Below are 23,167 nucleotides of genomic sequence, written 5' to 3'. Positions count from 1 at the left end.
CGTTGCATTTCGAATGAATAAAATTTTTCTCATCGTCACCTGCGCGCTTAAAACCACCGACAGATAACAACGACGCGCCAAGCGTATATAACAGTTACGTCAACAGGTGAGTTCCATGAATTTTCTTTAAAGAGCGCTAATTGCCCTGATTGTAAGAGCACATGTTTCCCGTTATCTCTGGACCGGGGCGCGAGTGATCGAGGAATCTGCTGCGGTTCATTTGAGTCCGTAGACATGTTCGGGCCGCTGCTTGTTGTCGCTCTCATCGCACTCACCGTCACCTCGGGTCAGCATGGGCCAACTTTGGATTACAGCACAGACGAGCCGAGGGATGTCGGAGTTTTGCAACGACAAAAGCGCTGTAAGTCTTAAAAGAGTAGTCGAGATATTTTTCATTCATCCCTAGCGCATCGCATCCCTCGAGCTAGTTTCGTGCGTAGTTTATACGTTGCTTATTATATAATATTTTCTAGTTCACGCGGGATAGGAGACATTTTTATAAAATATTGAGATAGTGTTACAATTATAAAGTCGAGACTTAAATAGCTAGAACAATATACATACTTTGCAAAATTACCTATTGTCTTTTTCAAATGTTATTTTCCCACAGTTTTTCCGCTATTCAGCGTAGTGCGATTTCCTAATTCTCCGTGCACTGCAAGTAATAGTTTCAATGGGACATGTTTTACGAAAAGAGAATGTGCACATCAAGGAGGAACTGCCTTTGGCACCTGCGCGAATGGCTTTGGCGTTTGCTGTTTATGTAAATATACATACACAATTGTTTCCTCACATCTAAAATTTGTGACTAAGAAAATTTAATATTTGCGCCAATTTTATTTTTTTTGTTCTTGATATACAATGGCGCAGTTCAAAAATCATGCGGCACCACCACAAACGTGAATAACACGTACTTTACTAATCCGTCCTACCCAACGACCTACGATGGTGGGGATCGATGCGTGATAACAGTTAAAAGATGTAACAGCAATATTTGTCAGGTAATTTTATAAATGAATAAATTAATTAAATTTTCGCTGGTACTCCAAATACTGCAAATAAAAAAATACACGATACCGTCGCGATCTTAACGAAGGCAAATAAATTAAATAAATCCATCAAGGCCCTTAGAAACTTATGGTATATCACAGCCTCGATGAATTTATTTTATCTACCAGCTTTTAAAATGCAGGTTGAAAATATTAGGCGCTTTTAAGTAATACCTTAATCATCTTTTTTCCATCTTATATTAAGTATCGCAAATACTGTAAATTATACATGTTGCAGTTACGCCTGGATTTCTTAGACTTCACCCTTGCACAACCAACAGCTGATGGTGTGTGTGATTTTGATTTGCTGTCTGTTTCTGGCGGCGCATCCCGAGTACCACGAATTTGCGGTGAAAATACCGATCAACATGGTTGGCATTATAATCCATATGACTGGATATTCATTTTTCAGTAAATTGTACGATTTTTTCATACATTTATTAATAAATACGAATTTCTAGTTTACGTGGATTTTGAAGGATCGAATCCCATAACAATATCGATTGACTCTAGTACAGAATATACTTTTAAACGGCGATGGAACATACGAATACAACAGATTGCTTGCGATTCTGCGATGCGAGGTAGATTTCTTTTTTATATACATTTTTCGAGTGGACTATATAAGCGTCAAACAGAATAACTTGAGCTTACGATTGAACGGTTTTAGCACCGAGTGGTTGCCTTCAGTATCACACTGCATTATCGGGCAATGTTGATAGTTTCAATTATGGATCGTCAACTAATCCTCGAACTGTCACGAGTACGTTCTAATTTTTTGTGAGAAATATTTTCAACGCATTTTATCCCATACAATAATGAATTTTGAACCTACAGCAACAGATCCAACTGGAGCGGTGACGACGACGAGAATAGGTACGAGGGAAATGGCAAACCTTAACTACGGTGTTTGCGTAAAAATGGCATCAGGCTACTGTAGCCTTAGGTGGTCGGCGACAGATTTTTCGGTAACTGGCGATTTGACAACAACTTGTACGTATTTAAATATTTCTCTATAATGGTTGGCTTTGGCGTACATTTTTATTAAATATGTATTGTGTAGCTACACCAACACCTGCGTCTGGTACTGCCTGTACGACAGACTTTATTATTATTCCGAATCCGTTCGAAAGCGGTATGGCTACTGGTGTCGATAGATATTGTGGATCTAGCCTTACCGAAAAAACGAGTAAGTATTCGAAATCATTTTGTTTGAATTAAGTTAAAAATACATTTTTAATGTGAAAATATTTTTTTTTAGCTTTTTTAAAACCTTTTGTTTTATACGTTGTCACTGATGACACTGAAGAAGGTACTACTACAACTGATACAGAGAACAAAGGTTTCTCTCTTATGTACAAGCAAATGATATGTTCTATTTAAAATAAACAGCTTTTTTATACTGAAAATTATATATTTTTTTAACAATAGGTTATTTTTTAATAAGATGAATAAATAAAAGAAAATGTACAAAGTGCTGCATGTGGTAATTCCTTATTAATTGCTTAAGTAAACACTACCTGCATGAGAATCAACTTTCTCTTTTACAGCATTGTACCATGTACCTAGCTGTGTATATTTTAATGCATCTTGAAATGCCTCACAGCCTTCAATTGACTTTAATACTCCGTATACAGCAAGATCTGATAAATCAGGATTAGCACCACCCATGAAAGTTCCACCTCTAGCTTTGATGGCATTCAACCAAATATTGATCTCATCATAGAAAGATTCTCGTACATCCTCTTTCAGATGATGCCTTTTCTTTAGTTTTTTTGAAATCAACCACATTGCTAAAGCTCCTACGTTGACCATTATTGCTCTTTCCCATGATGGAAAGTATTCTTCCCAACGACCAACCTGGATAAATGTTTTTTTTTATAAATGTTAAATTTATCACTTTAATTTTCTATCTGTAAAATAATAAAAGCTTACATCAGAAAACCAATTAAATGTTTGATACGCTTCTCCCAAAGTTCTATACACATTTGGACAAAGGGTGTGTACAAAAACATCATCTGCCCATTTTCGCCATTTTCGTTCCTCACTACACAAACAATTAATAGTTTTTTCTTGAATCATTTCATAAAACGAATTATTTTAAAGAGCAAATGAATTTGTACTTACACAATATCATTTAAGCTTCTATCTTTTGGCGTAGAATTTTGATACATAAGGAAATATTTATTTACAATCTCATGTTTAAATACTCCCTTTTCATCATGCATCGCAATAACTGGGTAACACTTTGAAAGTTCATCTATTTTTTGTGATTTATCATGCAGAAAAGATGCTAAAACTGATACTATCAAAGAGCTATCATTCAGTGGCTGGTATCCTTTATTAACCTTTGCCAGAAGTATAGGCACCTTTCTGTAGTCAGACCAGCTGACTTCACGCCGAAGCACAGGGTCAACTTCCACAACATCATAGGACAATCCATAGTAGTCTAATAAAACTCTTACCTAAATAACGTAAAAAGTTGGCATTTTATTGAAAATACAACTTAAGAAATCTAAAGCTATAATAAATTTCATTACCTTGCAGCAGAATGGACAAGTTTGATACTGGAATAATGTTAATTTTAATCCTGTTGTATCAACAGGTGAAACTATCTGTAAGATTTAAGAATGTTTTGTAAATATTTTTATATTATAGATTATGTAATTAAACTAATAATTTTTAATTATTGCACATTTTAATGCAATACTTTTTCATATAACGTGACAACCATAATTCAAATACTGTTGTACACTGTAAAAAATGATTTATTAAATTAACTGAAATGTAGTAAATTTACATGAGGTTCCAACCCTTCGTATAGCAATTTTACTATGATCAGCTACGTAAAATTACAAAAATCTAGCAATTTTACTATCCTTGTAGTGAAATTGCTTCACCCAGCGTAGGTCGGATTAGTTTACTACTCTTAGCGTAGTAATTTTACAGGGGTCAGAGTCTCGCGTTCAGTGTGAAAATACTACCACCGTTGTAAAATTACAGCTCGCAAAATAGTAAAAGTACTATGTACTGTTGTGAATTTACTTATGCCATTGTAAATTTACTGTGCTGGGCGTGGGACTGTTTGGTTTACTACTGGGTTGGTAATATTACGAAAAAATTTTTTACAGTGTATGATGTAAAACAATCTTTATCAAATGATGAGCAGTGCAGAAGAAAATAAGAATCTTCAAAATTCTTCCATTTTTTGCCTTATAAATCCATAGTTAAATGGAGCAAATAAGTGTTATTTTAAGATCATATAAAAGTTTAATTTTGTGTACTTTAAAAAAAGATCATTCATCAGAAGATATGTTTGTTGATACAATAAATGAAATTAGTCCAGTTGGCTCATGGGCTTCACAAAATTGCAAACATTATAATGAAATGGAAAAAATATATTTAATATGAAAAATGTGTGCATCAAGCAAATATAAAACCTCATATACCTAGAACCTTTCTGAAAACAAAATCAACTTACCTTACGGGAGGGCTTGACATCAGGTTTGTATTTTAGGACCTTTACTTCGACTTCGGTGCCTTCTAAGGCCAATTTTTTCCTCGCATCGTTTATCTTGGAGATAGCATAACCTGCTCCCGCGACAACACCGACACCGGCTCCGATTAAACTAAACTTCAGGATACTTCTTGACTTGGGCTGCTGCACATATGTGCAAAGACTCCGGGAAGCTGATGAACTAGAGGTGACATCGTTTAGAAACAGGGTTTCCTGAAGATATTTAGTTTTTCTCGCGAAACCACGAAACCTGCACAGCACCGCCATTTTTAAAAGCCCGACGACCCCAACCGCAACTCGCAAGTAACGTGCGACGAGAGTTTCGATCGTACTGACGGTTTGGATACGGTTTTGAAGTGCGGTAACGGTAACTGTCTTCTGTTACATATATATATATATATATATATATATATATATATATATATATATATATATATATATATATATATATATATATATATATATATATATATAGGTGTATCGACATACCAACATCCATGCTGTCCGCCCGCACTCCGACTCGACTCGACAATCGACATAATCAAAGAGCTCTGTTAAGAGTTTAGAGTGCCTCTATATTCAAGATTAAAATTTCAGAAAATGTAATTATTTTTCGTAGATTAGTATCCTAAATAAGTACTAACAAATATTAGCATAGATAATAAAATAGATGATAAAATGTGATAAAATGAAAGTTAGTGCAGTTGTAAAGAGCGCAGTTATGTCTGGGTTTAAAGAAATAAAATTTAATGAAATTACAAATGAAGGTGATTTTTAAGTAAAACAATATGAATTCCATATTTTTGAAAACAAAATTTTTATATTCAATGTTCTTTTCCTTTCAGAAAAAGATTCGAAAGATTCGCTAAAAAAGCCTACATTTGCTTTTAAATTGCAAAAGAGTAATTCTAAGTTAAAAACGTTACAAGGTTCAGTAACAAGGGCATTTCCTGCAGATATAGATCAACAGGTTTCTGAAACAAAAATGAAATTATTCAAGTCTTCTCTGCTGGAAGTAAGTGATGAAAGCGATGAAATGAAAGACTCAATACTCTCCTACATAGAACCACCGTGGAGTGGTATGCCAGAAGATGTGTTTAAAATGGAAATATTAAAAGCTGGTGTGATTTTGAAAACATTGGATCTTTCATCTAAAAGTTATCATGTTATTGGAAAATCTCTATCCTGTGATTTTAGTGTGACGCATGAAACCATTTCCCTGTTTCATGCTGTATTACAATATAGAAAAACACGTGATTTTGAAAACGAAAAAGGAATGTATATTTATGATCTTAATAGCATGAACGGAACTTTTTTAAATGGGAATCGTATAATTTCTAACACATATGTTCGTCTTCATGGTGGATATATAATTAGCTTTGGGGACAGTCCACGGAAATATATTTTACAAACACCTAAAGATAATGAAGAAAAAGAAGCTGAACTTTCAGTCACAGAGCTGATTGAATTAAGAAAACTTGAAGCAAAAGAAGAAGAGAGATTAGAAAATGAACGTTTGATAAAAGAAAATGAAGAAACGTTAAGAAAAGAAAGTGAATTTAAAGGAATCAATTGGGGTATAGCAGATGATGTTAACGAAAACTCAACTTCTACAGAAGCAACTGAAAATTCTGAAAGTGACAATGAAGAATTATTTTTGGAGAATCCTAAAAAAGCCTTGAAGGATTGGTTTAAATGGGAAGGACATGATTTAGAATATCAAACAGAAGACAGAGGTTTTGGGCAATATTCTTGTTGGATTGTGTACGTATTGTTATTTTATTTTATAATTGTACCCAAGAAAATGTTGAAGCACATAGAAGATTGATAATCTTTGTTTTTTGTAGTTTGACATTAGATGCTGTAGGAAACACAGAGACAGTTGAAGCACACGTTGTTGGAGATAAAACAAGGGCTATAAATGAATGTGCGGTAAAAGCATGTCGAGTTTTGAATAGATATGGACTTTTACGTCAAGCTCATGGTAATTAATGCAAAATTAAATATTTTCTTTATCTCCCACTTAAAGATACTTTAAAACTTCATCTATTTATTACATAATTTTACAGAAGAAAAAAAGAGCATTTCGAAGAATTGGGAAGAAGTAGACTACTATGAATCTGACGAAGATAATTTTTTTGATAGAACTGGAGTTGTGGAAAAAAAACGTCAGAAAAGACTGAAAACTGCTGGAAAGATAGCTTCCCAACACGAAACATACAATTCATTGGTATATTTTCTCTTTAAATTTTGTATTGGTTGTTTTTTCATATTTTATCATTGTATAATTTTATACTTTTAGCAAGAAAAACATTCTAAAATTTTAGAAAGAATAATAAATTTGGAGAATTTGGTAGCTTTCCGAGATAACGAAAAAATTGAAGAAGAAAATCCTGAAGAAGATGCTGTAGATGCTTTTATGTCAAAACTGGAAACAACAACTATGAGCAGAACTGAAGTCCGGGACATGAAAATAGAACTGCATAACTTACATCAAGAAGAAATGCTATTATCAGAATCAATAAACAGGATGAAATCAGCTCAGCAACCATTTTCAAGCTCTTCAACTTAACACATTACAGAAAAAATAAATCAATTTTAAGCTTAAGACAGTAATGGCTGAAGTAATATGACTGAACTGAACAAAAACTGTACATACAATTTAAGTGTAAATAGAAGTAAACTGTAATTAGTTTTTTAAAATTGTTGCATCAATAATTAAATTTATCTAAAAAAGCCATTTTGCCTGATTAATGTAAAAGCTCATTAGTACACATAATTTTAATGTTATATCATAATCCAGAATCACATTGTCTTTATCAATTGAGTTATTCGTCTGTTCATATCTATTTTAAAGTAGAAATATATAAAAACAAAAATAAATGCGAGTTTCTCTAGTGAGCAAATGTTGCAAAATTATAAAACTATGTAAATGATTCTTCACATTTTACTTGGATGGTAAGTATACAATCTTTTTTATATAGCATATAACATTTTCTTCATTTGTTATTGTTATTTGAAATGCAGGCATAAATTTACAATTTTTCACATTTTTGTTGTTTTCACATTATCTTATATTTTTTCTATTACTTTCATATTTCTAAAAAATATAGTCTCAGAGATTATGAAAATATGATGCAATCTTAATTCACTACAAATTGTATCAAATGATGTAAGACCTAAAGTAGGTCCGATAATTAACGACAAACATTTGGCTAAATTGAAAAAAAGTCTAAAAATTAATAAGTAGAAATAGTCGAATCCAAAAGCCGTCATATTTCGTATTTCTTAGCTGCAAAAAATAATAAAAAATATGTTTTAAGTCTGCGCCCGTATACTGGCGCGCGCATTAGCATTCGTAAATGATTATATATAGATATATAAAAGAGTATTGCGAGTGAAGTGCGAGCTAGTAGACCAGACACCAGAAGCTGCACGACGAGTAAGTACACGCGGATTTCGGAGTTGTGACTTGTGAGCAATGCAGTAAGGGAGCACACACACACACACACATATATATATATATATATATATATATATATATATATATAGCACAGTAATAAGCAGAACATAGAGCGCTGTAGATACAGAAAAATGGTTAGCGGCCGGTAATGTGTATATGTTAAATGCATTGTCGTCGAGGGGCCAGCGGATTATCAGCATTTAAATTAACACCCATTTTATGAGTGAAACATGGCTCACCAGTTGCTTTCTTCGGCGAGCAAGTTAGAGAAGTTCTTACTTAGCCGATTGGATCATCTCCAGGTGTGTTCTTTACTCTTACTTATCGACATAACCTGTTTCATCATGTTGTGAGACTGCTATTTGGTGATATAATCGGACGTCATCCGTTTGAACGATTGTTTTATACCTAAATCGCGACTTTCCCAGGCAAATTTTAATTGTTCTTAAAAACTCCGTGAATTTCCAAGTGCTCTTACCCATTTTCTCGGATTCATTTAGTATAAAATTGGCCTATTTTTACAGACCTGGAGGAAGCTTTCGTTACTTAGAAATGGACCTAGGATATCTGCCATCGAACAAGTTCAGCAACAGTGGAGATTGCTCTGCAACAAGCCACCAAAAGGTTTTGAAAAGTATTTCAAGCAAGGTCAGAAAACAAAGGAGGCCCCTAAAGAAGCTGAAGGTCCAGCAAAAGACAGTAAAAGTTCACAAAGCGCAGAAGCTCCAAGCTCCAAGTCTCCAGGCTCTTCCAGCTCAGGACGGAAGAAAGACTTCACTTATGGCTTTTACCCTGGCAAAAACATGGGTGGTGAAGGAGGTGGACCTTTTCAGGGTAATGACAAATGGTTGACTCTTGGAGCTGTTGGAACTCTTGGTATAATTGGAGTCTTGATGTTTTCGGAAGGGGGGAAAGAAATTACGTGGAGAGAATTTGTTTACGGGTAATTAAATGGGATTTTTGTAAAAAATATTACAATCCTAATATTATAACAATAACTTTTCATAGAAATAATAATATTTGCATATTTTTAGATACTTAAATAAAGGAACAGTGGAAAAGTTAGAAGTAATAAATAAGAAATGGGTGCGAGTGCGATTATTACCTGGCACCAGTACAGATGTTAGTAGAGATAATATTTTTTTTTATTTATCATTGCCCTGTATTTTATTTAATGAACGCTGTTTTTTATGTTCAGGGAACATTATGGTTTAATATTGGCAGTTCTGATACTTTTGAAAGGAATTTGGAGAATGCTCAACTTGAGTTAAACATTGAGCCACAAAATCATATACCAGTTGTGTACAAAAATGAAATGGAATCAGGACATCTAGTATCTTATCTTCCTACTATTATTACAATAGGTAAACCAATTGTGATTGCTGCTTATTTTCCAAATGTCTACTTACATGTTAACTAAAGGTGCTATTAATTACAGGATTGTTATTATACTTCACCAGATCAACTGCCAGTATGTTTAGTAAGGGAGGACGTGGTAAAGGATTGTTTGGAAATGTTACTTCATCAACAGCTAAATTAATCAATCCAAATGAGATTGGTGTTCGTTTCAAGTTAGTTTACAGATGAATTTTTCCTATTTGTAAATATTTTTCAAGGGTACTTTAATATGTTGCTTACTGTTGCAGAGATGTGGCTGGATGTGAAGAAGCTAAAATTGAGATTATGGAGTTTGTAAATTTTCTTAAGAATCCACAGCAGTATATTAATCTTGGAGCAAAGATTCCCAAGGGTGCAATCTTAACAGGTATTGCAGTCTATTTTGTAAATAATTATCTAAATGTAAACATTCCATTTGTAACTCTATTATACATTTTGTAACAGGACCTCCTGGTACGGGTAAAACTTTATTGGCAAAAGCCACTGCAGGAGAAGCCGATGTACCTTTCCTGACGGTATCTGGTTCAGAATTTTTGGAAATGTTTGTTGGAGTTGGGCCATCGCGCGTACGAGATATGTTTGCACAGGCCCGCAAACATGCACCTTGCATTTTGTTTATCGATGAAATCGATGCTGTAGGCAGAAAGAGAGGCGGTAAAAGTTTCGGTTCTCATTCTGAACAAGAAAATACATTAAATCAACTTCTTGTGGAGATGGATGGTAAATCAAGAAACGTTTAACTTGTAATTGATTTTCTAATGAGGCATTAAAATATGATTTTTTTTTTTAAAAGGTTTTAATACGACAACAAATGTGGTTGTTTTGGCCGCAACGAATAGGATCGACATTCTCGATAAAGCACTTTTACGACCAGGTAGGTTTGATAGGCAAATCTATGTACCCGCACCGGATATTAAGGGAAGAGCCTCTATTTTCAAAGTGCATCTTCAGAATTTGAAAACTAATTTAGATAAGATCGAGTTGTCGAGAAAAATGGCTGCGTTGACGCCAGGTTTTACAGGTAACAATCGTAATATTATTTGACTTTACGTGTCCATTGGCAGATTAATTTTGAAAATGTTTCATATATTAGGAGCTGATATTGCAAATGTCTGCAATGAAGCAGCTTTAATAGCTGCACGTGATAAAAGGGAGAGCATAATAATGAAAAATTTCGAACAAGCTATCGAGAGGGTAGTGGCAGGTATGGAAAAGAAAACAAATGTGTTGCAACCAGAGGAAAAGAAAACGGTAGCGTACCATGAAGCAGGACATGCGGTAGCAGGCTGGTTCCTACAACATGCAGATCCTCTTCTGAAGGTATCATCGCGGATTTCAATATATTTCACGAAAAATTAGTTTAAATTATAATTATAACAAATGAGTCGATTCCATCTTATTCAGGTCTCCATCATTCCCCGTGGAAAAGGGTTAGGATATGCCCAGTATTTGCCACGTGAACAGTACCTGTATACAAAAGAGCAACTGTTTGACAGGATGTGCATGACCTTGGGTGGTCGAGTTTCCGAAGAAATTTTCTTTCACCGTATAACGACTGGCGCACAGGATGATTTACAAAAAGTAATCCAATAATTGTAATACAATTTTTAAAGACAAGATTTCTAATTTTTAATACTATTTTTTATCAGGTAACACAGAGCGCTTACGCACAAGTTGTTCATTACGGCATGAACGAAAAAGTCGGCACAGTTAGTTTTGAAATGCCGCAACCTGGAGACATGGTTCTCGACAAACCTTATTCTGAAAGCACTGCTCAGCTTATCGACCAAGAAGTCAGAATTATGATCGATACCGCACATAAACACACAACCGCTTTGTTAACAAAACATAAAGCTGATGTAAATAAGGTGCGCGTTGAAAAATAATAATATTTCATGCCTTTGAATGTAATCTGGTCAACAAAAGCACTAATTTATAATTTAACTTTCTTTGAATACAGGTAGCTGAAAGACTTTTAAAACAGGAAATTTTAAGCCGAGATGACATGATTGAGCTACTTGGAAAAAGGCCGTTCCCCGAAAAGTCTACGTATGAAGAGTTTGTTGAAGGTACAGGATCCTTTGAGGAAGATACGACTTTACCAGAAGGTCTCAAGGAGTGGAACAAGGCGAGGGATTCTAGTGATACAAAACCGGATGGTAGTTCGACAGAACCGCCGATTTCGCCATCAGATCCGCCAAAGAATCAGCCTGAGCAGCGAGTGTAATTATATTTATTCCTTTACATTTGATAGAACGTGCCGACACACTCTAATGTAATAATCGATAATTTGTATGATAGTTTTCAAAATATACTTTTTAAATAGTGATAATTTGCATCGACGATTTCATGTGAATCGCGAACACAATGAGCACCGTTGTTTTTCTTACGCTTGAGATTTCCTGAATGTATAATAATAGTAATAATAATTTGTTTTTGAAAAAAAATTCACGAGGAGTTCACTTCTGATACTGTTTGCTACATCAATGCGTTCACGGAGTCTGTAATAAAGTACTTTTATAACATCGGACTGACTTGTGTGCTTCTCTTCGAACCTCGTTAATTCAGTGTTGCTGTAGTGTCAGAAAAGGAAAATAACAAGTGGGCACGATTAAAACTAACATCAGACAGAAATGCTTCAGAACATTCGTTTATTTCGCGTTACTGTCACGTACAGAGATATTCGTAATAAAATTGAAAAAACACGGTTTATATCTACGTGGTCGGGGTTATATTTGATACAAAGTTCGATTCTATTTTACTTAGCTTTTTTATCATTCTTTCTCCGTAATCCAAGTCTATCGTGCAATGACGCTGTGATACAATGTTTTTTATACGAAATTTTGTATTCTTATTGCGCAGTGGTATGCAACGAGTCAAGGACGAGAGTAATTGCTTTTATGGAAAGCCAAGATTTTTGTTGTTGTCGTGGAGTTAATATTTAAAACGCAAGTGCATATGTTATAAGGTCAATGTTTAGGATTAGTGAAGAAAATAGCCAAGTTACACATTTGCATTGACCTTTTGATGGATTGGTTTCTTGACTCGTTAAGCAATTTTCTGCAATAGCATTCGACGTACAAATTTTTGGCACTTGAAAGTGTGTCTAAGTACGCGACATCTCTCTTGCGCCTTATGCCGTGATTCAATCGTCAAACGTTCTGATGAAATTACGAAAAACTAATTAATGCTTATTGTGTGCTAAACTAAATCGATACAATCAACTAAACTTTAAAGCATTATTTGAGGTGGAGTATTTCTAATAACAAAGCTTTATTTGCACGAAATGCATATATCGTCTACTTCTTTGATCCCATGACAGTCTCCTCGAGATTTTCTTTGATCTGATTTGTTTTCTTTCTTTTCGCTCTGTTCTTTTTGCACGGTGCTTTCACTTTCGCCGAATTTTTGAGTACATTCTTCGCAGCTTCTACAAAACTATATGTTGATTTTATCGAGTAAATATCTATAGATTCCGAAAGTATTACCATACAACTTAGTGCTAATCACTAATCAAATATCGTACAATCACTAAATTATTGCTTTGTCGTACCTTGTATCACACTAATCTAAACCCTATGCTCCCATTCCAGGTTACAAGTTTATCGTCTTTTTTAATCTTTTTTTTCGTTTTTCTTTTGCTCTTATCCGAAAACTCAATAAGCTTGTCAAAGATTGCTCAGTTAGCTGATTTCTTGAGTCTCTCTAGAAATACCAATTATACAGCAAATCAATCGACATATATAAATTTGGAAAATTTCTCTATAAAATGTCTCCCATACGAAAACGAAGAGGCAAGTGTAAAGGTTTCTCTATCACCTGGTCATTTAAAAATTTTGAATTCTATCCAAAGCTTTGTAAAAAATTCTAAAAACATGCGCTGTATAAATTTTAAACTTTATATAACTGAATGCAATCTTTCACAAATAGCGCCATCGCTTCTTCACGCAAACGCACTTCCAGATACTGAAATAAAGCTATTTAGGTGGATTACATAAAGACTAGATCAGTTTTCTCCAAATTTTCGTACCATAAGTGTAATATAAATACAGTCGTAAGTGTACATGGGTACAGGTACCGAAAGAACGTACCTTTATGTTTCTATCAGCTGTGTACATGAAATCGTATTGAGAACAAGATTTATAATACGAAGCACGCAAACTATACTATAAAAATCTACTTGCTGTTATTTATATGAGCTAGCAATAAATTTTCACCAATACTTACAGAAATCTATGTAATTTCAAACAGTTAACGGTTGTTGGCGATCGATAATAAGTTGCTTGAAAATTCAGAGCAAACGCATTTGCTAGCTAGCGCGATTTGGTATTATGCGAGTCGTCCGTAAATTATGAAATAACTGTCAGGCATATGTAATTAAAGGATGCTAGCTTTTTTTATTGAAATATCAAACTTTGGCTTGAAAAAATGTAATGCGGTTATCACTCGCTATAATTAATTATTAATTAAAATACACGCTGAGTTTTGGTGTTTGGTCGTACAAGTATATCTGTTATACTGCGCTTTACTTCAGAATCAGGAAAAACGCCGTGTTATATAATAATATATACTAGTTAATTATTGACTACCGTTACGACATCTTCTTACAGGTAATATGCATTATAATCGATTGACTGTTCGAGTATTATTGGTATAATAATATTATAGAAGGTGAGATTAATTCATTACTCTAATGTGGCCAGACGCGAATATGATTTACAATGTATTAAGTGTCAAGTTTGTGTTTTATTTTTTCATGCTATGTGTCCGTGTAATGCCTATCTTTGTCTATAACATACTTTGCGCGTTAACGTTCTTCCTAACTTTTTTTTATATTATTATTATTATGTATTATTTATGTACGTGTCGACCCTCAATTAACGAGTTTATCCTCATGTCTCGACTTTCAATGGAAATGTAAAAAAGTTCTTTCTTTTCATTGTTCCTTTTTACTCGACGCGTAAAACAAACTCTTCATTTAAGCAGACTCAACTGTCCTACGATTTACTTAAAAAAAATTTAGAGTGCATTTTCATTACACTTATAAAAATATTCGTCGTGGTGTCTATACGTTACATCTCATGAGGAGAATAAAACAAAAATAATCATATCGTATCGCTGGCGAATTTGCAAATTGAATCGCTTCTTTAATTCGTATAACCCAATTGACCTCTCATATAAATCTATGTCGAAGTACAAAAATAGTCTTTCTAATACAATGTATTTATTTTTTTTTCTTTTTGACGTTCTTTACGAAAACTCGAGATTCAAAGGTCGATACTTGTATATATAATCGATCGTATAATCTCTTATTATAAATAATTTTTGCCTATAATAAGTTTGTTCTTAAAAATTAGTACGCGTCTGTGTAAATGCAAAAATGTTAATGTACATAGTGGACTACTGGCCTTCTTGTACAAGATTGCTCATTATCATGTTTATATAATATATCATATATCACATATATATATATATATATATATATATATATATATATATATGTGTGTGTGTGTGTGTGTGTATGTGTGTGTGTGTGTTAAATCGACGGCTCACCGATGACAGTCAATGCAGACGCTCAATCGTCGGATTATCCTTTTCAAGTAAAAAATTTAGGTTTGTACGTACACGTCTATGTACGTAACTGCGTACAAGAACATATATATCTAAAGAATCATTGTTGGCTTTGAAACAATGGTGTTGACGACAAAAATGACATAGGACCCTGCTTTGACTTTTATCACTATAATGAGTTTTTTCTTGGTTCTTTCATTCATTCGCTCGTGTATGCTTAATTATCTTTCATTCGTTTATATTTATCACTACGACTGGAAAGTGACTAGATTTTTTTTACATGTGGATTATAAAGGATCTCGTATTTGATCTGACTAGATAACTGTTTGTTAGTTTTAACTTTTTAAAAAGCGTCTACTATTATTGCACTGTCATTTTTAGATGGGTAAAATTACGGGCTTTATTATAGATATTCTTATGAGCAGTTTTACCACTTCTTTCATTTTCTTAAAAGTACTGACAAGTAAATTCTACCTATCTCGTGGTCGGGATATCATTTCTTCGAAATGCAAACCTACATGTTCCCAAAGCACGAATTTCGTGACAAAATAAACTCAATTTATAGCTCTAAAAAAAAAAAAAAAAAAATTAGAACGAGGAAAAACTTATATTTCAAAGTTTTTTGATTCAAAACTTTGAAAATTGATGTCCCAAAAAGTAATCAATCTTCCCTTTGAAAAGTTTCGAGAGCGCGATAAACGCGTACCTATAAGAGTCCCTTTCGTCACGAATCGCGAGCTTGACAAAAAGCCCTTTCTTCTTCCGCCCTTCGTACACACTCTCTTTCTGTATCAGCCCCGGTTTTTTTTGCGCGAGCCACGGCATCGCGAATCTGCCGCCATTAAGCCCCGACAGCGCGCTACACACAACACGTTCCATAATTCAAAAGCGCGCAACTTGTCGACTCCGCTCTCGCTAGCGCGAATCACTTCTGGTCAGTGTGCGGCACACAGTAGCCAAACCGCAACAGGTGGCTTCTCTTCCTCTCTGTCTAGCCCGTCGTCCTGCGTTAGCTACAGGAGTCGCGTATAGGTGTATACATACGGTGGTCGAAAAATTTCTTCTTCCGAAAAGAAATTCTGCACCGTAATAGTATAGCGCGGACACTTGGCGCGGTGAGTCCGCCTAAGACTTCGAGATATTATGAGGATTTGCGGGGATCACCGAGTTTGCTGCGAGCTCTTTGTTTGCGGGAATTTTGTCACGGTCGCCGAGGGCTAGATAAGGTTTTTTGCTTTTTCTTTTCGCAACTGACTTCATTACTTTTTTAGCGGGAAACGGCGTGCTTATTCGGAAACTGGAGATATTGTGGATGTATCACGCCTTCGAGCCGCCTGTGACAATCAATATGGTTTTTGTTAGTTACTTCCCGCGATATTATCTCGGCGTTTGATCGAGTGGAAAAAAACTTGTTTTGCCCGGCTACGAAATAGTTTCACGCTCTCGGAACTTTTGCCAAGTGAACATTACAAAACTTTAAGAGAAAGTTTTGCACTGTATCGGAAGGCATCGAAGGAAAAAGTTGCCTTTGGTAAACTAGCGTTTGTCCGGCTGAAGTAGAATCATTAGTTAATCTACCGGCCAAGAGTAGTTGCTTTTGATTATGCAAATTGATGAGGAAAAAAATTACTTGGCTGTCTATGCGCTTTCCTCGTTCTCAAAAAACAAGCAGCCTAAATATCACAGAAATTAACAACTTATACAGAAGATAGAGATGACACGTTTTTCGCGTTTCTTCTTCTAAACAAAATTGCACAACCTAAATCACTATAAGAATTCATAACGCAGCGAAAGCGACCAAGCGTACCTTATTCTTCGTTACAACTCTAATTGCGTTTTATATTATCAAGTATACGCCACGTTAGACGCTTGCAACCATTTGTCTCTTTATGCAAGACAAGTAATCATTAGTGTCTATCATATAATACGTGAAAGATAGAGAGACGCAGCTAAACTTTGCGGTTAATTAGAGATTCGATGTTTTCGGCGTTTTACAATGTCTCGAGTAGCTGCGCGTATATATGTATATAATAAACCGCGTATCGTACGCGACATTCGGCGTCTTTTTCAGCCGTTGGGAGCCAGCCTCGTGCAGCGAGGCTGCGCTATACCCCGAAAGAAATTATCCTCGCGAATATTATATGTATTTATATGGGTATGTGAATGCGTTGACCCTAGCACAATCGTCAACGCGATTTTCTTGATGCTTTCGCGAAAAACAGGTATCGAAACGAACCAACATTCTGTAACCATGATATTTCTGCAGAGCATTAAAGTATACCGTATGTCGAAATTCAGCAAAGTATTATTTGAGGAGCTTCAAAATAGTGATATCGTTTTTGAAAAACTCATGGTAAAAATCTCGTATAGACTATAGTTGACTCCGACAATGATACTCTATAACTGGTATTGCTTGATTATATTTTTATAAAAGGAGGAAGAGAAAATGGTTGTTTCGATACAGGTTTTTCCTTCAAATTCGCTTGACCGAGCACCTTTGGTGTTAAATCTGCAGTAGATTGATTATATAGCAAGGCATCGCAGTAAAGAGACTCTCGTGCGAGTTTGACAGAATTACGCAATTATTATACAATACACACATATATAATGTATAATTCGTTATTCGTTGTCGGAGATAATTGGTACAGTTCGAACGAGACGTCCTTTTCTTTCCTGGTCCTCTGTTATGGTCTGCGCTTCGCATGATAATACTTGCCATTGACTCGTTTGCAGCTTCAGCTCGCATTTCCTCTTGCAACAAGACTGTATAGCAATAATTTCCTATAGACGTACAAAGAGCTCCATTGATCAAGCGCCGCATTGGAGTGAGATTGATATATAGAGAAGAGAATACAGAAAGTATAATAGCCGTTACCTCTCGCGCAATCTCGGTCTCGGTCCTTCGAAATACGAGGCTGCTGGAGAGCTCGAGGTGTGGTTGCGAGGGGTGGGCTTAGGTGGGCGCGTCGAGGTCGTTGCCGGAGTCGTCGGCGCTCTCGCGTTGGCAGGCCGACTCGAGGTGCTTGTTCAGGTAGGACTTGAGGGCGAAAGACTTGTGGCACTTGGGGCACTCGTAGTTCTTGTCGGCCGAGTGGGTCTGCATGTGGGCGCGGAGATTCGAGCGGTCGGCAAAGGCCTTGCCGCAGTGGGCGCAGCCGTAGGGCTTCTCGCCGGTGTGGCTGCGCAGGTGGCCCTGCAGCAGCCAGGGCCGCGAGAACATCTTGCCGCAGACGCCGCAGCTGTGGGTCAGCTTGTGGGTGAGGACGTGCATCGCCAGGGCGGGCATGCTGACGTAGGCCTTGCCGCAGTGGATGCACTTCTTGGCCGACTGCGAGTCGATGCTCCGGTGGGTCTGCTTGTGCCGCGACAGGTTCGACGAGGTCGCGTACTGCTTACCTGTTGAGGCACGGACGAGTTATTATTTTCTCGGATTGCGCAAGAGGCTTTACCGCGAGAATCTTTCGCGACCACCTGCATGTGTGAAAAAGATACGAAAATCAATAATTGCTGCACGGACTCGTATATATTTTCGTGCTGCTGCCTCGGGGCGCTCTCTTTACGTAATTTCGAACAGCCGCTCGCGCGCGTAACCCGTTTTTTCATTTAAACGACTACTTATACTTTTCACGCGCAGCGAGCGAATTATTCGCAATACCCGGGCTACGCGTCAAAATTCGAGGAAAACGAATGAACTGCGTTAACCCCTGACCTGGCAAACGCTATGACGTCACGTGCAGAGCACGTTGTTCTAAAAACACAATTTCCGTCGAACGTGAGCGCTCGAATGTACTCGCACGTCGTCTCGTCGCTATACATGATTCGCGGCGAAGGGCCGAGATGTACGATCGATTCATAAATCACGCGCGAGTGTTTTCTCGCGGCAAGAGAAACGGCGCCACCCTTAAATTGCCTAATCTCCCCTCTCGATCTTTGGCAAATCAGCGCTGAGAGTAGCACGTCGAGCGAGTGGTAAAAAAGGCCGCGGCATCGCTGCACGGCGGAAGAGAGAGAGAGAGAGAGAGAGAGAGAGAGACCGAAAAGTTTATAATCGATCGTTTCATCGAGAAGAAGTACGACTTGTATACGTCGAGAGAGATCGCTGCTGCTTCCTTTCGCCTGCAGTAGTGTGCAGTCGTATATAGTCAGCTGTTGTTGACTTTGTTGCCAGGCGCGGCGCCGCCGTACTGCATGCGCGGGTCTCAACTTTGGATGATACTGATGTATAAGCTACCTAAAGCTGTCCTTCATTGCTTCGAGAACTTGACTATACAATCGCATGAATCTCGAATGCGCAAACTGCATAGGTACAAGAATCTAATGCCACTGCAGCTCAAGTAGATAAGAACGAGAATGGTCAGACGTTATCGAGAGGTCGAACATTATCCGAGTTTTCGTGAAACGCGCTCTCCGCAGTAGAAAATAACAATTCTATCTTACACAGGCCAGTTATTGTTATATGATAGGAAAACAAGGCCATTCATCAAAACGTGCGAGGTCTAACTATCCAGAGTCACGCATCGAAGAGCGAACAACTGTTTCAGCCCCCATCTTCTACTTACCACACTCGCAGCAGACGTATCTGCCGGTCCTCGAGGTCTCGGGCTGTTCGGTGCTCTCGGCCTCCCTCGCCTTGTTCTGCTGCTGCTGCTGCTGCTGCTGCTGTTGCTGCTGTTGTTGCTGTTGCTGCGCCTGCTGTTGACCGGGTGGCGGGACCTTGCGGTTCTTCGACCTGCCGTCAGCAACGAGTAGCGTGTCGTAGGTATAGCTCGCCGCCTTGACCTCGGTCTGGTCCTGCACGACCGTCTGCACCTCCTTGTCGCGTAGACTAGGAGGCTGCGAGTTCGGGTTGCTGTTCTCCACGTCGCTGCTGCACTCGGACGTCGGTGGCGTGAGAGGCGGTGCCGACTCGACGATCGCCATCGGCTGCGCTTGAGTCTGAGCCTGTTGGATTATTTGCGGCTGAGGTTGAGCCTGCGGTTGAGCTGGCTGCTGCGGTTGCTGCTGCTGTTGAATCAGAGGCGGATGGTGCAGCTGTGGCTGCAGCGACTGGGCGATCATCGCCGCAGGGATCGTCGGGGCACTGTAGAAGAGGATCTCCTGAACTGGCGACAGCGGGATGAAGACGCCCCCGTGGCTCTGCTATTGGGCGGATAGAGAGAGAGAGAGAGAGAGAGAGAGAGAGATAGAGAAGCACTCGTTAGTCGTGCGCGCACACAAGTTGTGAGAGCGAGGCGGTGATTAAACTTAATGGCTATACGGCTTCTGGCTGTGTAATTTCGAAAGCGAAGGTATACTTCAAAGTTGGTTGATAACTCGATTTAAGAGCGTCTAGCACTGCGCTGTTATTCTTTACAGGTGGTTTCCACCTGTTACGTGCATGTCAGGTTTCTCTGCTGTACAGGACCGGAGCAAGCAGCAGAGATAAATGTCTTTTGCAACTACAGCTAACAATCTACTATAGCTAGGGGCCGGGAAAAGTCTGAGGATATCTAATAGATAGTAAAAAGTCGGCTGACCGCGTGCAGCAGAGTGGCCGGCTCGTAGATGATCCCAGTGGGCGGTCCGGTCGTCTGATGGATGTGGGGGTGTTGCGGCTGCGGATGATAGAGCGCGGTGGCCCCCGTAAGGTCGATGGTGTTGACCTGATAGATCGGCTGCTCGCTCGGCTGGTAGACGGTCATCTCCTGGACGTCGCTCGCCGGATGCTCGATCACGTTCTGCGGACCGATCGCGACGCTCGGCGGAGGCAGGGGCGGGAGCGAGCGCGACAGCTCCAGCAGATCGTGGGCCGCCTCCGTTTCCGCTGCCGATCTGTTAACAGCGTCATCGCCGGTCATTAGCGATAGAGTCGTACGACGAGTTCCCCCCCCCCTCTCTCTCTCTCGCTCGTAATACCCACCTGTCCCTGAAAAGCGGCAGCTCATTGCTGGGAGGTACGCAAGGCCTGGGTATGAGCACTCCCGCGTGGTCCGTCGGCGTCTCGTTCTCGTAGCAGTGGAGGGATCGCTTCGACTGCTTCGGCCGGGAGAACGCGGACTTGGCGAGCGGCTGCTCGATCGACCTGGGCGGTCTCTCGGGCGACACGCTGATGATCTTGGCGTCGCCGGTCTTGTCGTCCCTCGACGTGTTGTTGGTCGTCGTCTTGGCGGTTTCGACGCTGCTGCCGCTGCTGCTCAGCGGCGACGACGTGGCCACGATCACCGGTAGCCTCTGGTCCTTCGACAGCGAGTGGGCCGGCGTGGTCTGGTCATCCTTCTTCGACGAGAAGTGGTGACCTGAAAGGCGAGTTCGTTGGTGGAATAGGTGTATTGGGTATATAGTATAAGTATAGCAGGGAAAACAAGCAGTGCGTCGCACCTGAGGTAACGGGCGAGGCGTAGCGCGGCTTGGGGGCCGGCAGCTTGTTTTGCGTCTCGGCGAGCTTCGGCGGCGGCGGCGGCGTCGGGCTGCGACACCTCGTGCTCCAGCCGTCGAAGCCTCTGGCGACGCTGTTGATGTACTTGTTGCACAGCGCCTTCTTCACCATGTAGCAGCGCGGCATCTTGCCCTCGACTCGAGCCACCGTGCTGCGGGCTTGTGTCTCTCGCTTCGGGGGAAAACAAATAGTCGACTAGCGCTTCCGTGCGCGCGAGCGGCCAATATCCGCGCAGCAGCTCGCCGGCGCCGGCGCGCTTTTGTTTTCCTCACGACACTCCTTTCGCTCTCTCTCTCTCTCTCTCTCTCTCTCCTTTGATTCTCCGCGAGTGTAAATAAGCTCTCGCTCCTTCTCTCTAGTATTCTAATAGTCTTCTGCTACGAGCATTCTCCTCGGATACTCGTAATGTCCGAAGTATATGTATACCTTGTCGCAGTATTGCTTTCGTTGTATTCACGTGGCTGGAAGTGTCCGGGGGAGCGAGTCGTGATATCCTAACCTATTAGTGGAGCAGTGGTCGGGGGTAAAAGCGTCTAACGAGCTGATGGCGCCTATCGATCCTCGCGCGCATCCTCATCAGCGGCGTGTGGTTGCAGTCCTCGGCTCCTGCCTCGTCGTCGCGAGCAGCAGGTAGCATGGCGGCGACGGAGTAGCTGCAGTCGCGTCTCCTCGACGGACTGTCTACTGTCTAGGAGCAACAAGTTGGACAACAGGTCCGCGCGCGCGCAGCCTGGCCTCTGACGGCTTCTCCTACGCTCGTCGCTCTCGCGCGAAGCCGCAGGTAGGTACACTATACGCCGTGTATACGCCGCACGCGCGTTTGCGGTCGATAATAAAATGTATGCAGCGACAGCCAAGAGCGAGCGAGCGAGCGAGCGAGCGAGAGAGAGAGAGAGAGAGAGAGAGAGAGAGTAGGGGTGGACGCCGCGCGGCGCGCGTCCCTTATTCGCTTTTTACACGGGCCGTCGTCGCTGCCGCCGCTGCAGCTTTATCGAGCGCGCCCTCCTCTGCACACTGCTCTCCGGCTCTCACTCCGCTGCTTCCGGCGCCTCGCACTGTCTCTTCTGCTGCACTGCCTAAGTAAGTAGTCGCACTGCGGCAGCTTGTCTTGTCTAGACTCTAGAGTCGTCTCACACTCGCGCTCGCTCGCGGCGGGAGGGAGGCCAGGACGGACGGATGGAGGAAGGAAGCCTGAGTGTGTGTCCGCGTGGGTGTACAGGTCGCCGCTGCTCCCGACAACACTGCAGAGTTGGACAGAACAGCAGGAGCTGCAGACGAAGAAAAGAAGAAGAGGAAGAGTGGGACAGACAGGAGGAGAGAGAGAGAGAGAGAGAGAGAGAGAGAGAGAGAGAGAAGAGAGGAAAGAAAGAGGAAGAGGAAGAGAAGAGAAGAGAAGAGAAGAAGCGAGTACCACCTGTGGGCGCGCAGAAGCAACAATTGTCCGCCGTATGCGGGAGGGTAGAGAGCGCGACTACATGGCTCGTGATACCGGGTGTGGCTGGGGTGCGACTGTCGGCCCCGTGCAAGGTGCAGCCGCCGCCGCCGCCGCCGCAGCCGCCGGTCGAGGGGCGCTCCGCCGGCGGTGGCGCAAGCGCAGACGAGCCCGCGGATCTCCGCAGCCCCTATATAGCTGCGCGCATCGATTTTCAGCCGCGCGCAGACCAACACCTGTTACCGCATACACAGCGGCTATACGTGCTCGGCTCTGCTGCTCGTGGGAGGCGAGGCCACAATCGATAGCCAGACCAGCTCCT

The 23,167-nt window shown here is 40.1% G+C and overlaps 5 protein-coding genes across 6 annotated transcripts; 3 read left to right on the top strand and 2 right to left on the bottom strand.

The window, feature by feature from the left end:
* The first annotated feature begins 224 nt into the window (after positions 1 to 224).
* Positions 225 to 2,458, top strand: LOC100118488. Its single transcript, XM_001602395.6, has 9 exons — positions 225 to 361; positions 611 to 763; positions 871 to 1,001; positions 1,288 to 1,420; positions 1,511 to 1,633; positions 1,720 to 1,812; positions 1,887 to 2,042; positions 2,113 to 2,238; positions 2,311 to 2,458. Exons 1-9 carry the CDS (start codon positions 235 to 237, stop codon positions 2,430 to 2,432), a joined length of 1,164 nt encoding a protein of 387 aa, XP_001602445.1. The 5' UTR covers positions 225 to 234; the 3' UTR covers positions 2,433 to 2,458.
* Positions 2,283 to 5,133, bottom strand: LOC100118449 (prostaglandin E synthase 2). Its single transcript, XM_001602364.6, has 6 exons — positions 5,056 to 5,133; positions 4,531 to 4,944; positions 3,590 to 3,664; positions 3,177 to 3,514; positions 2,985 to 3,096; positions 2,283 to 2,909 (listed from the first exon to the last, which is right to left on the bottom strand). The coding sequence occupies exons 1-6, from the start codon at positions 5,059 to 5,061 to the stop codon at positions 2,547 to 2,549; spliced, it is 1,308 nt and encodes a 435-aa protein (XP_001602414.3). The 5' UTR covers positions 5,062 to 5,133; the 3' UTR covers positions 2,283 to 2,546.
* LOC100678799 (kanadaptin) lies at positions 5,047 to 7,306 on the top strand. The gene is made up of 5 exons (XM_003427751.5): positions 5,047 to 5,333; positions 5,412 to 6,330; positions 6,414 to 6,550; positions 6,636 to 6,796; positions 6,869 to 7,306. The coding sequence occupies exons 1-5, from the start codon at positions 5,237 to 5,239 to the stop codon at positions 7,136 to 7,138; spliced, it is 1,584 nt and encodes a 527-aa protein (XP_003427799.1). The 5' UTR covers positions 5,047 to 5,236; the 3' UTR covers positions 7,139 to 7,306.
* Positions 7,307 to 8,117: 811 nt separating this feature from the next.
* Positions 8,118 to 11,957, top strand: LOC100118411 (AFG3-like protein 2). The gene is made up of 12 exons (XM_001602332.6): positions 8,118 to 8,331; positions 8,554 to 8,972; positions 9,064 to 9,151; positions 9,228 to 9,393; positions 9,468 to 9,600; positions 9,676 to 9,794; positions 9,872 to 10,147; positions 10,221 to 10,448; positions 10,521 to 10,747; positions 10,832 to 11,008; positions 11,077 to 11,295; positions 11,388 to 11,957. Exons 1-12 carry the CDS (start codon positions 8,260 to 8,262, stop codon positions 11,652 to 11,654), a joined length of 2,391 nt encoding a protein of 796 aa, XP_001602382.2. The 5' UTR covers positions 8,118 to 8,259; the 3' UTR covers positions 11,655 to 11,957.
* Positions 11,958 to 12,061: 104 nt separating this feature from the next.
* LOC100678727 (bromodomain-containing protein 4) lies at positions 12,062 to 22,924 on the bottom strand. 2 transcript variants are annotated; one of them, XM_031930864.2, is made up of 6 exons: positions 21,356 to 22,924; positions 20,898 to 21,273; positions 20,515 to 20,809; positions 19,558 to 20,134; positions 17,874 to 18,394; positions 12,062 to 17,779 (listed from the first exon to the last, which is right to left on the bottom strand). In XM_031930864.2, the coding sequence occupies exons 1-5, from the start codon at positions 21,537 to 21,539 to the stop codon at positions 17,952 to 17,954; spliced, it is 1,875 nt and encodes a 624-aa protein (XP_031786724.1). In that variant the 5' UTR covers positions 21,540 to 22,924; the 3' UTR covers positions 12,062 to 17,779; positions 17,874 to 17,951. The 2 variants fall into 2 exon arrangements, with proteins under 2 accessions (XP_031786724.1, XP_031786723.1); XM_031930863.2 differs by having other exon boundaries at positions 19,558 to 20,137; positions 21,356 to 22,918.
* Between the last annotated feature and the right edge of the window lie 243 nt (positions 22,925 to 23,167).

The sequence above is a fragment of the Nasonia vitripennis genome, chromosome 1, assembly GCF_009193385.2.
Source record: "Nasonia vitripennis strain AsymCx chromosome 1, Nvit_psr_1.1, whole genome shotgun sequence".
Taxonomy (NCBI): Eukaryota; Metazoa; Arthropoda; class Insecta; order Hymenoptera; family Pteromalidae; genus Nasonia; species Nasonia vitripennis.
The sequence above is the reverse complement of the archived record's forward strand: the minus strand, read 5'-3'. Positions and strand labels throughout refer to the sequence as shown.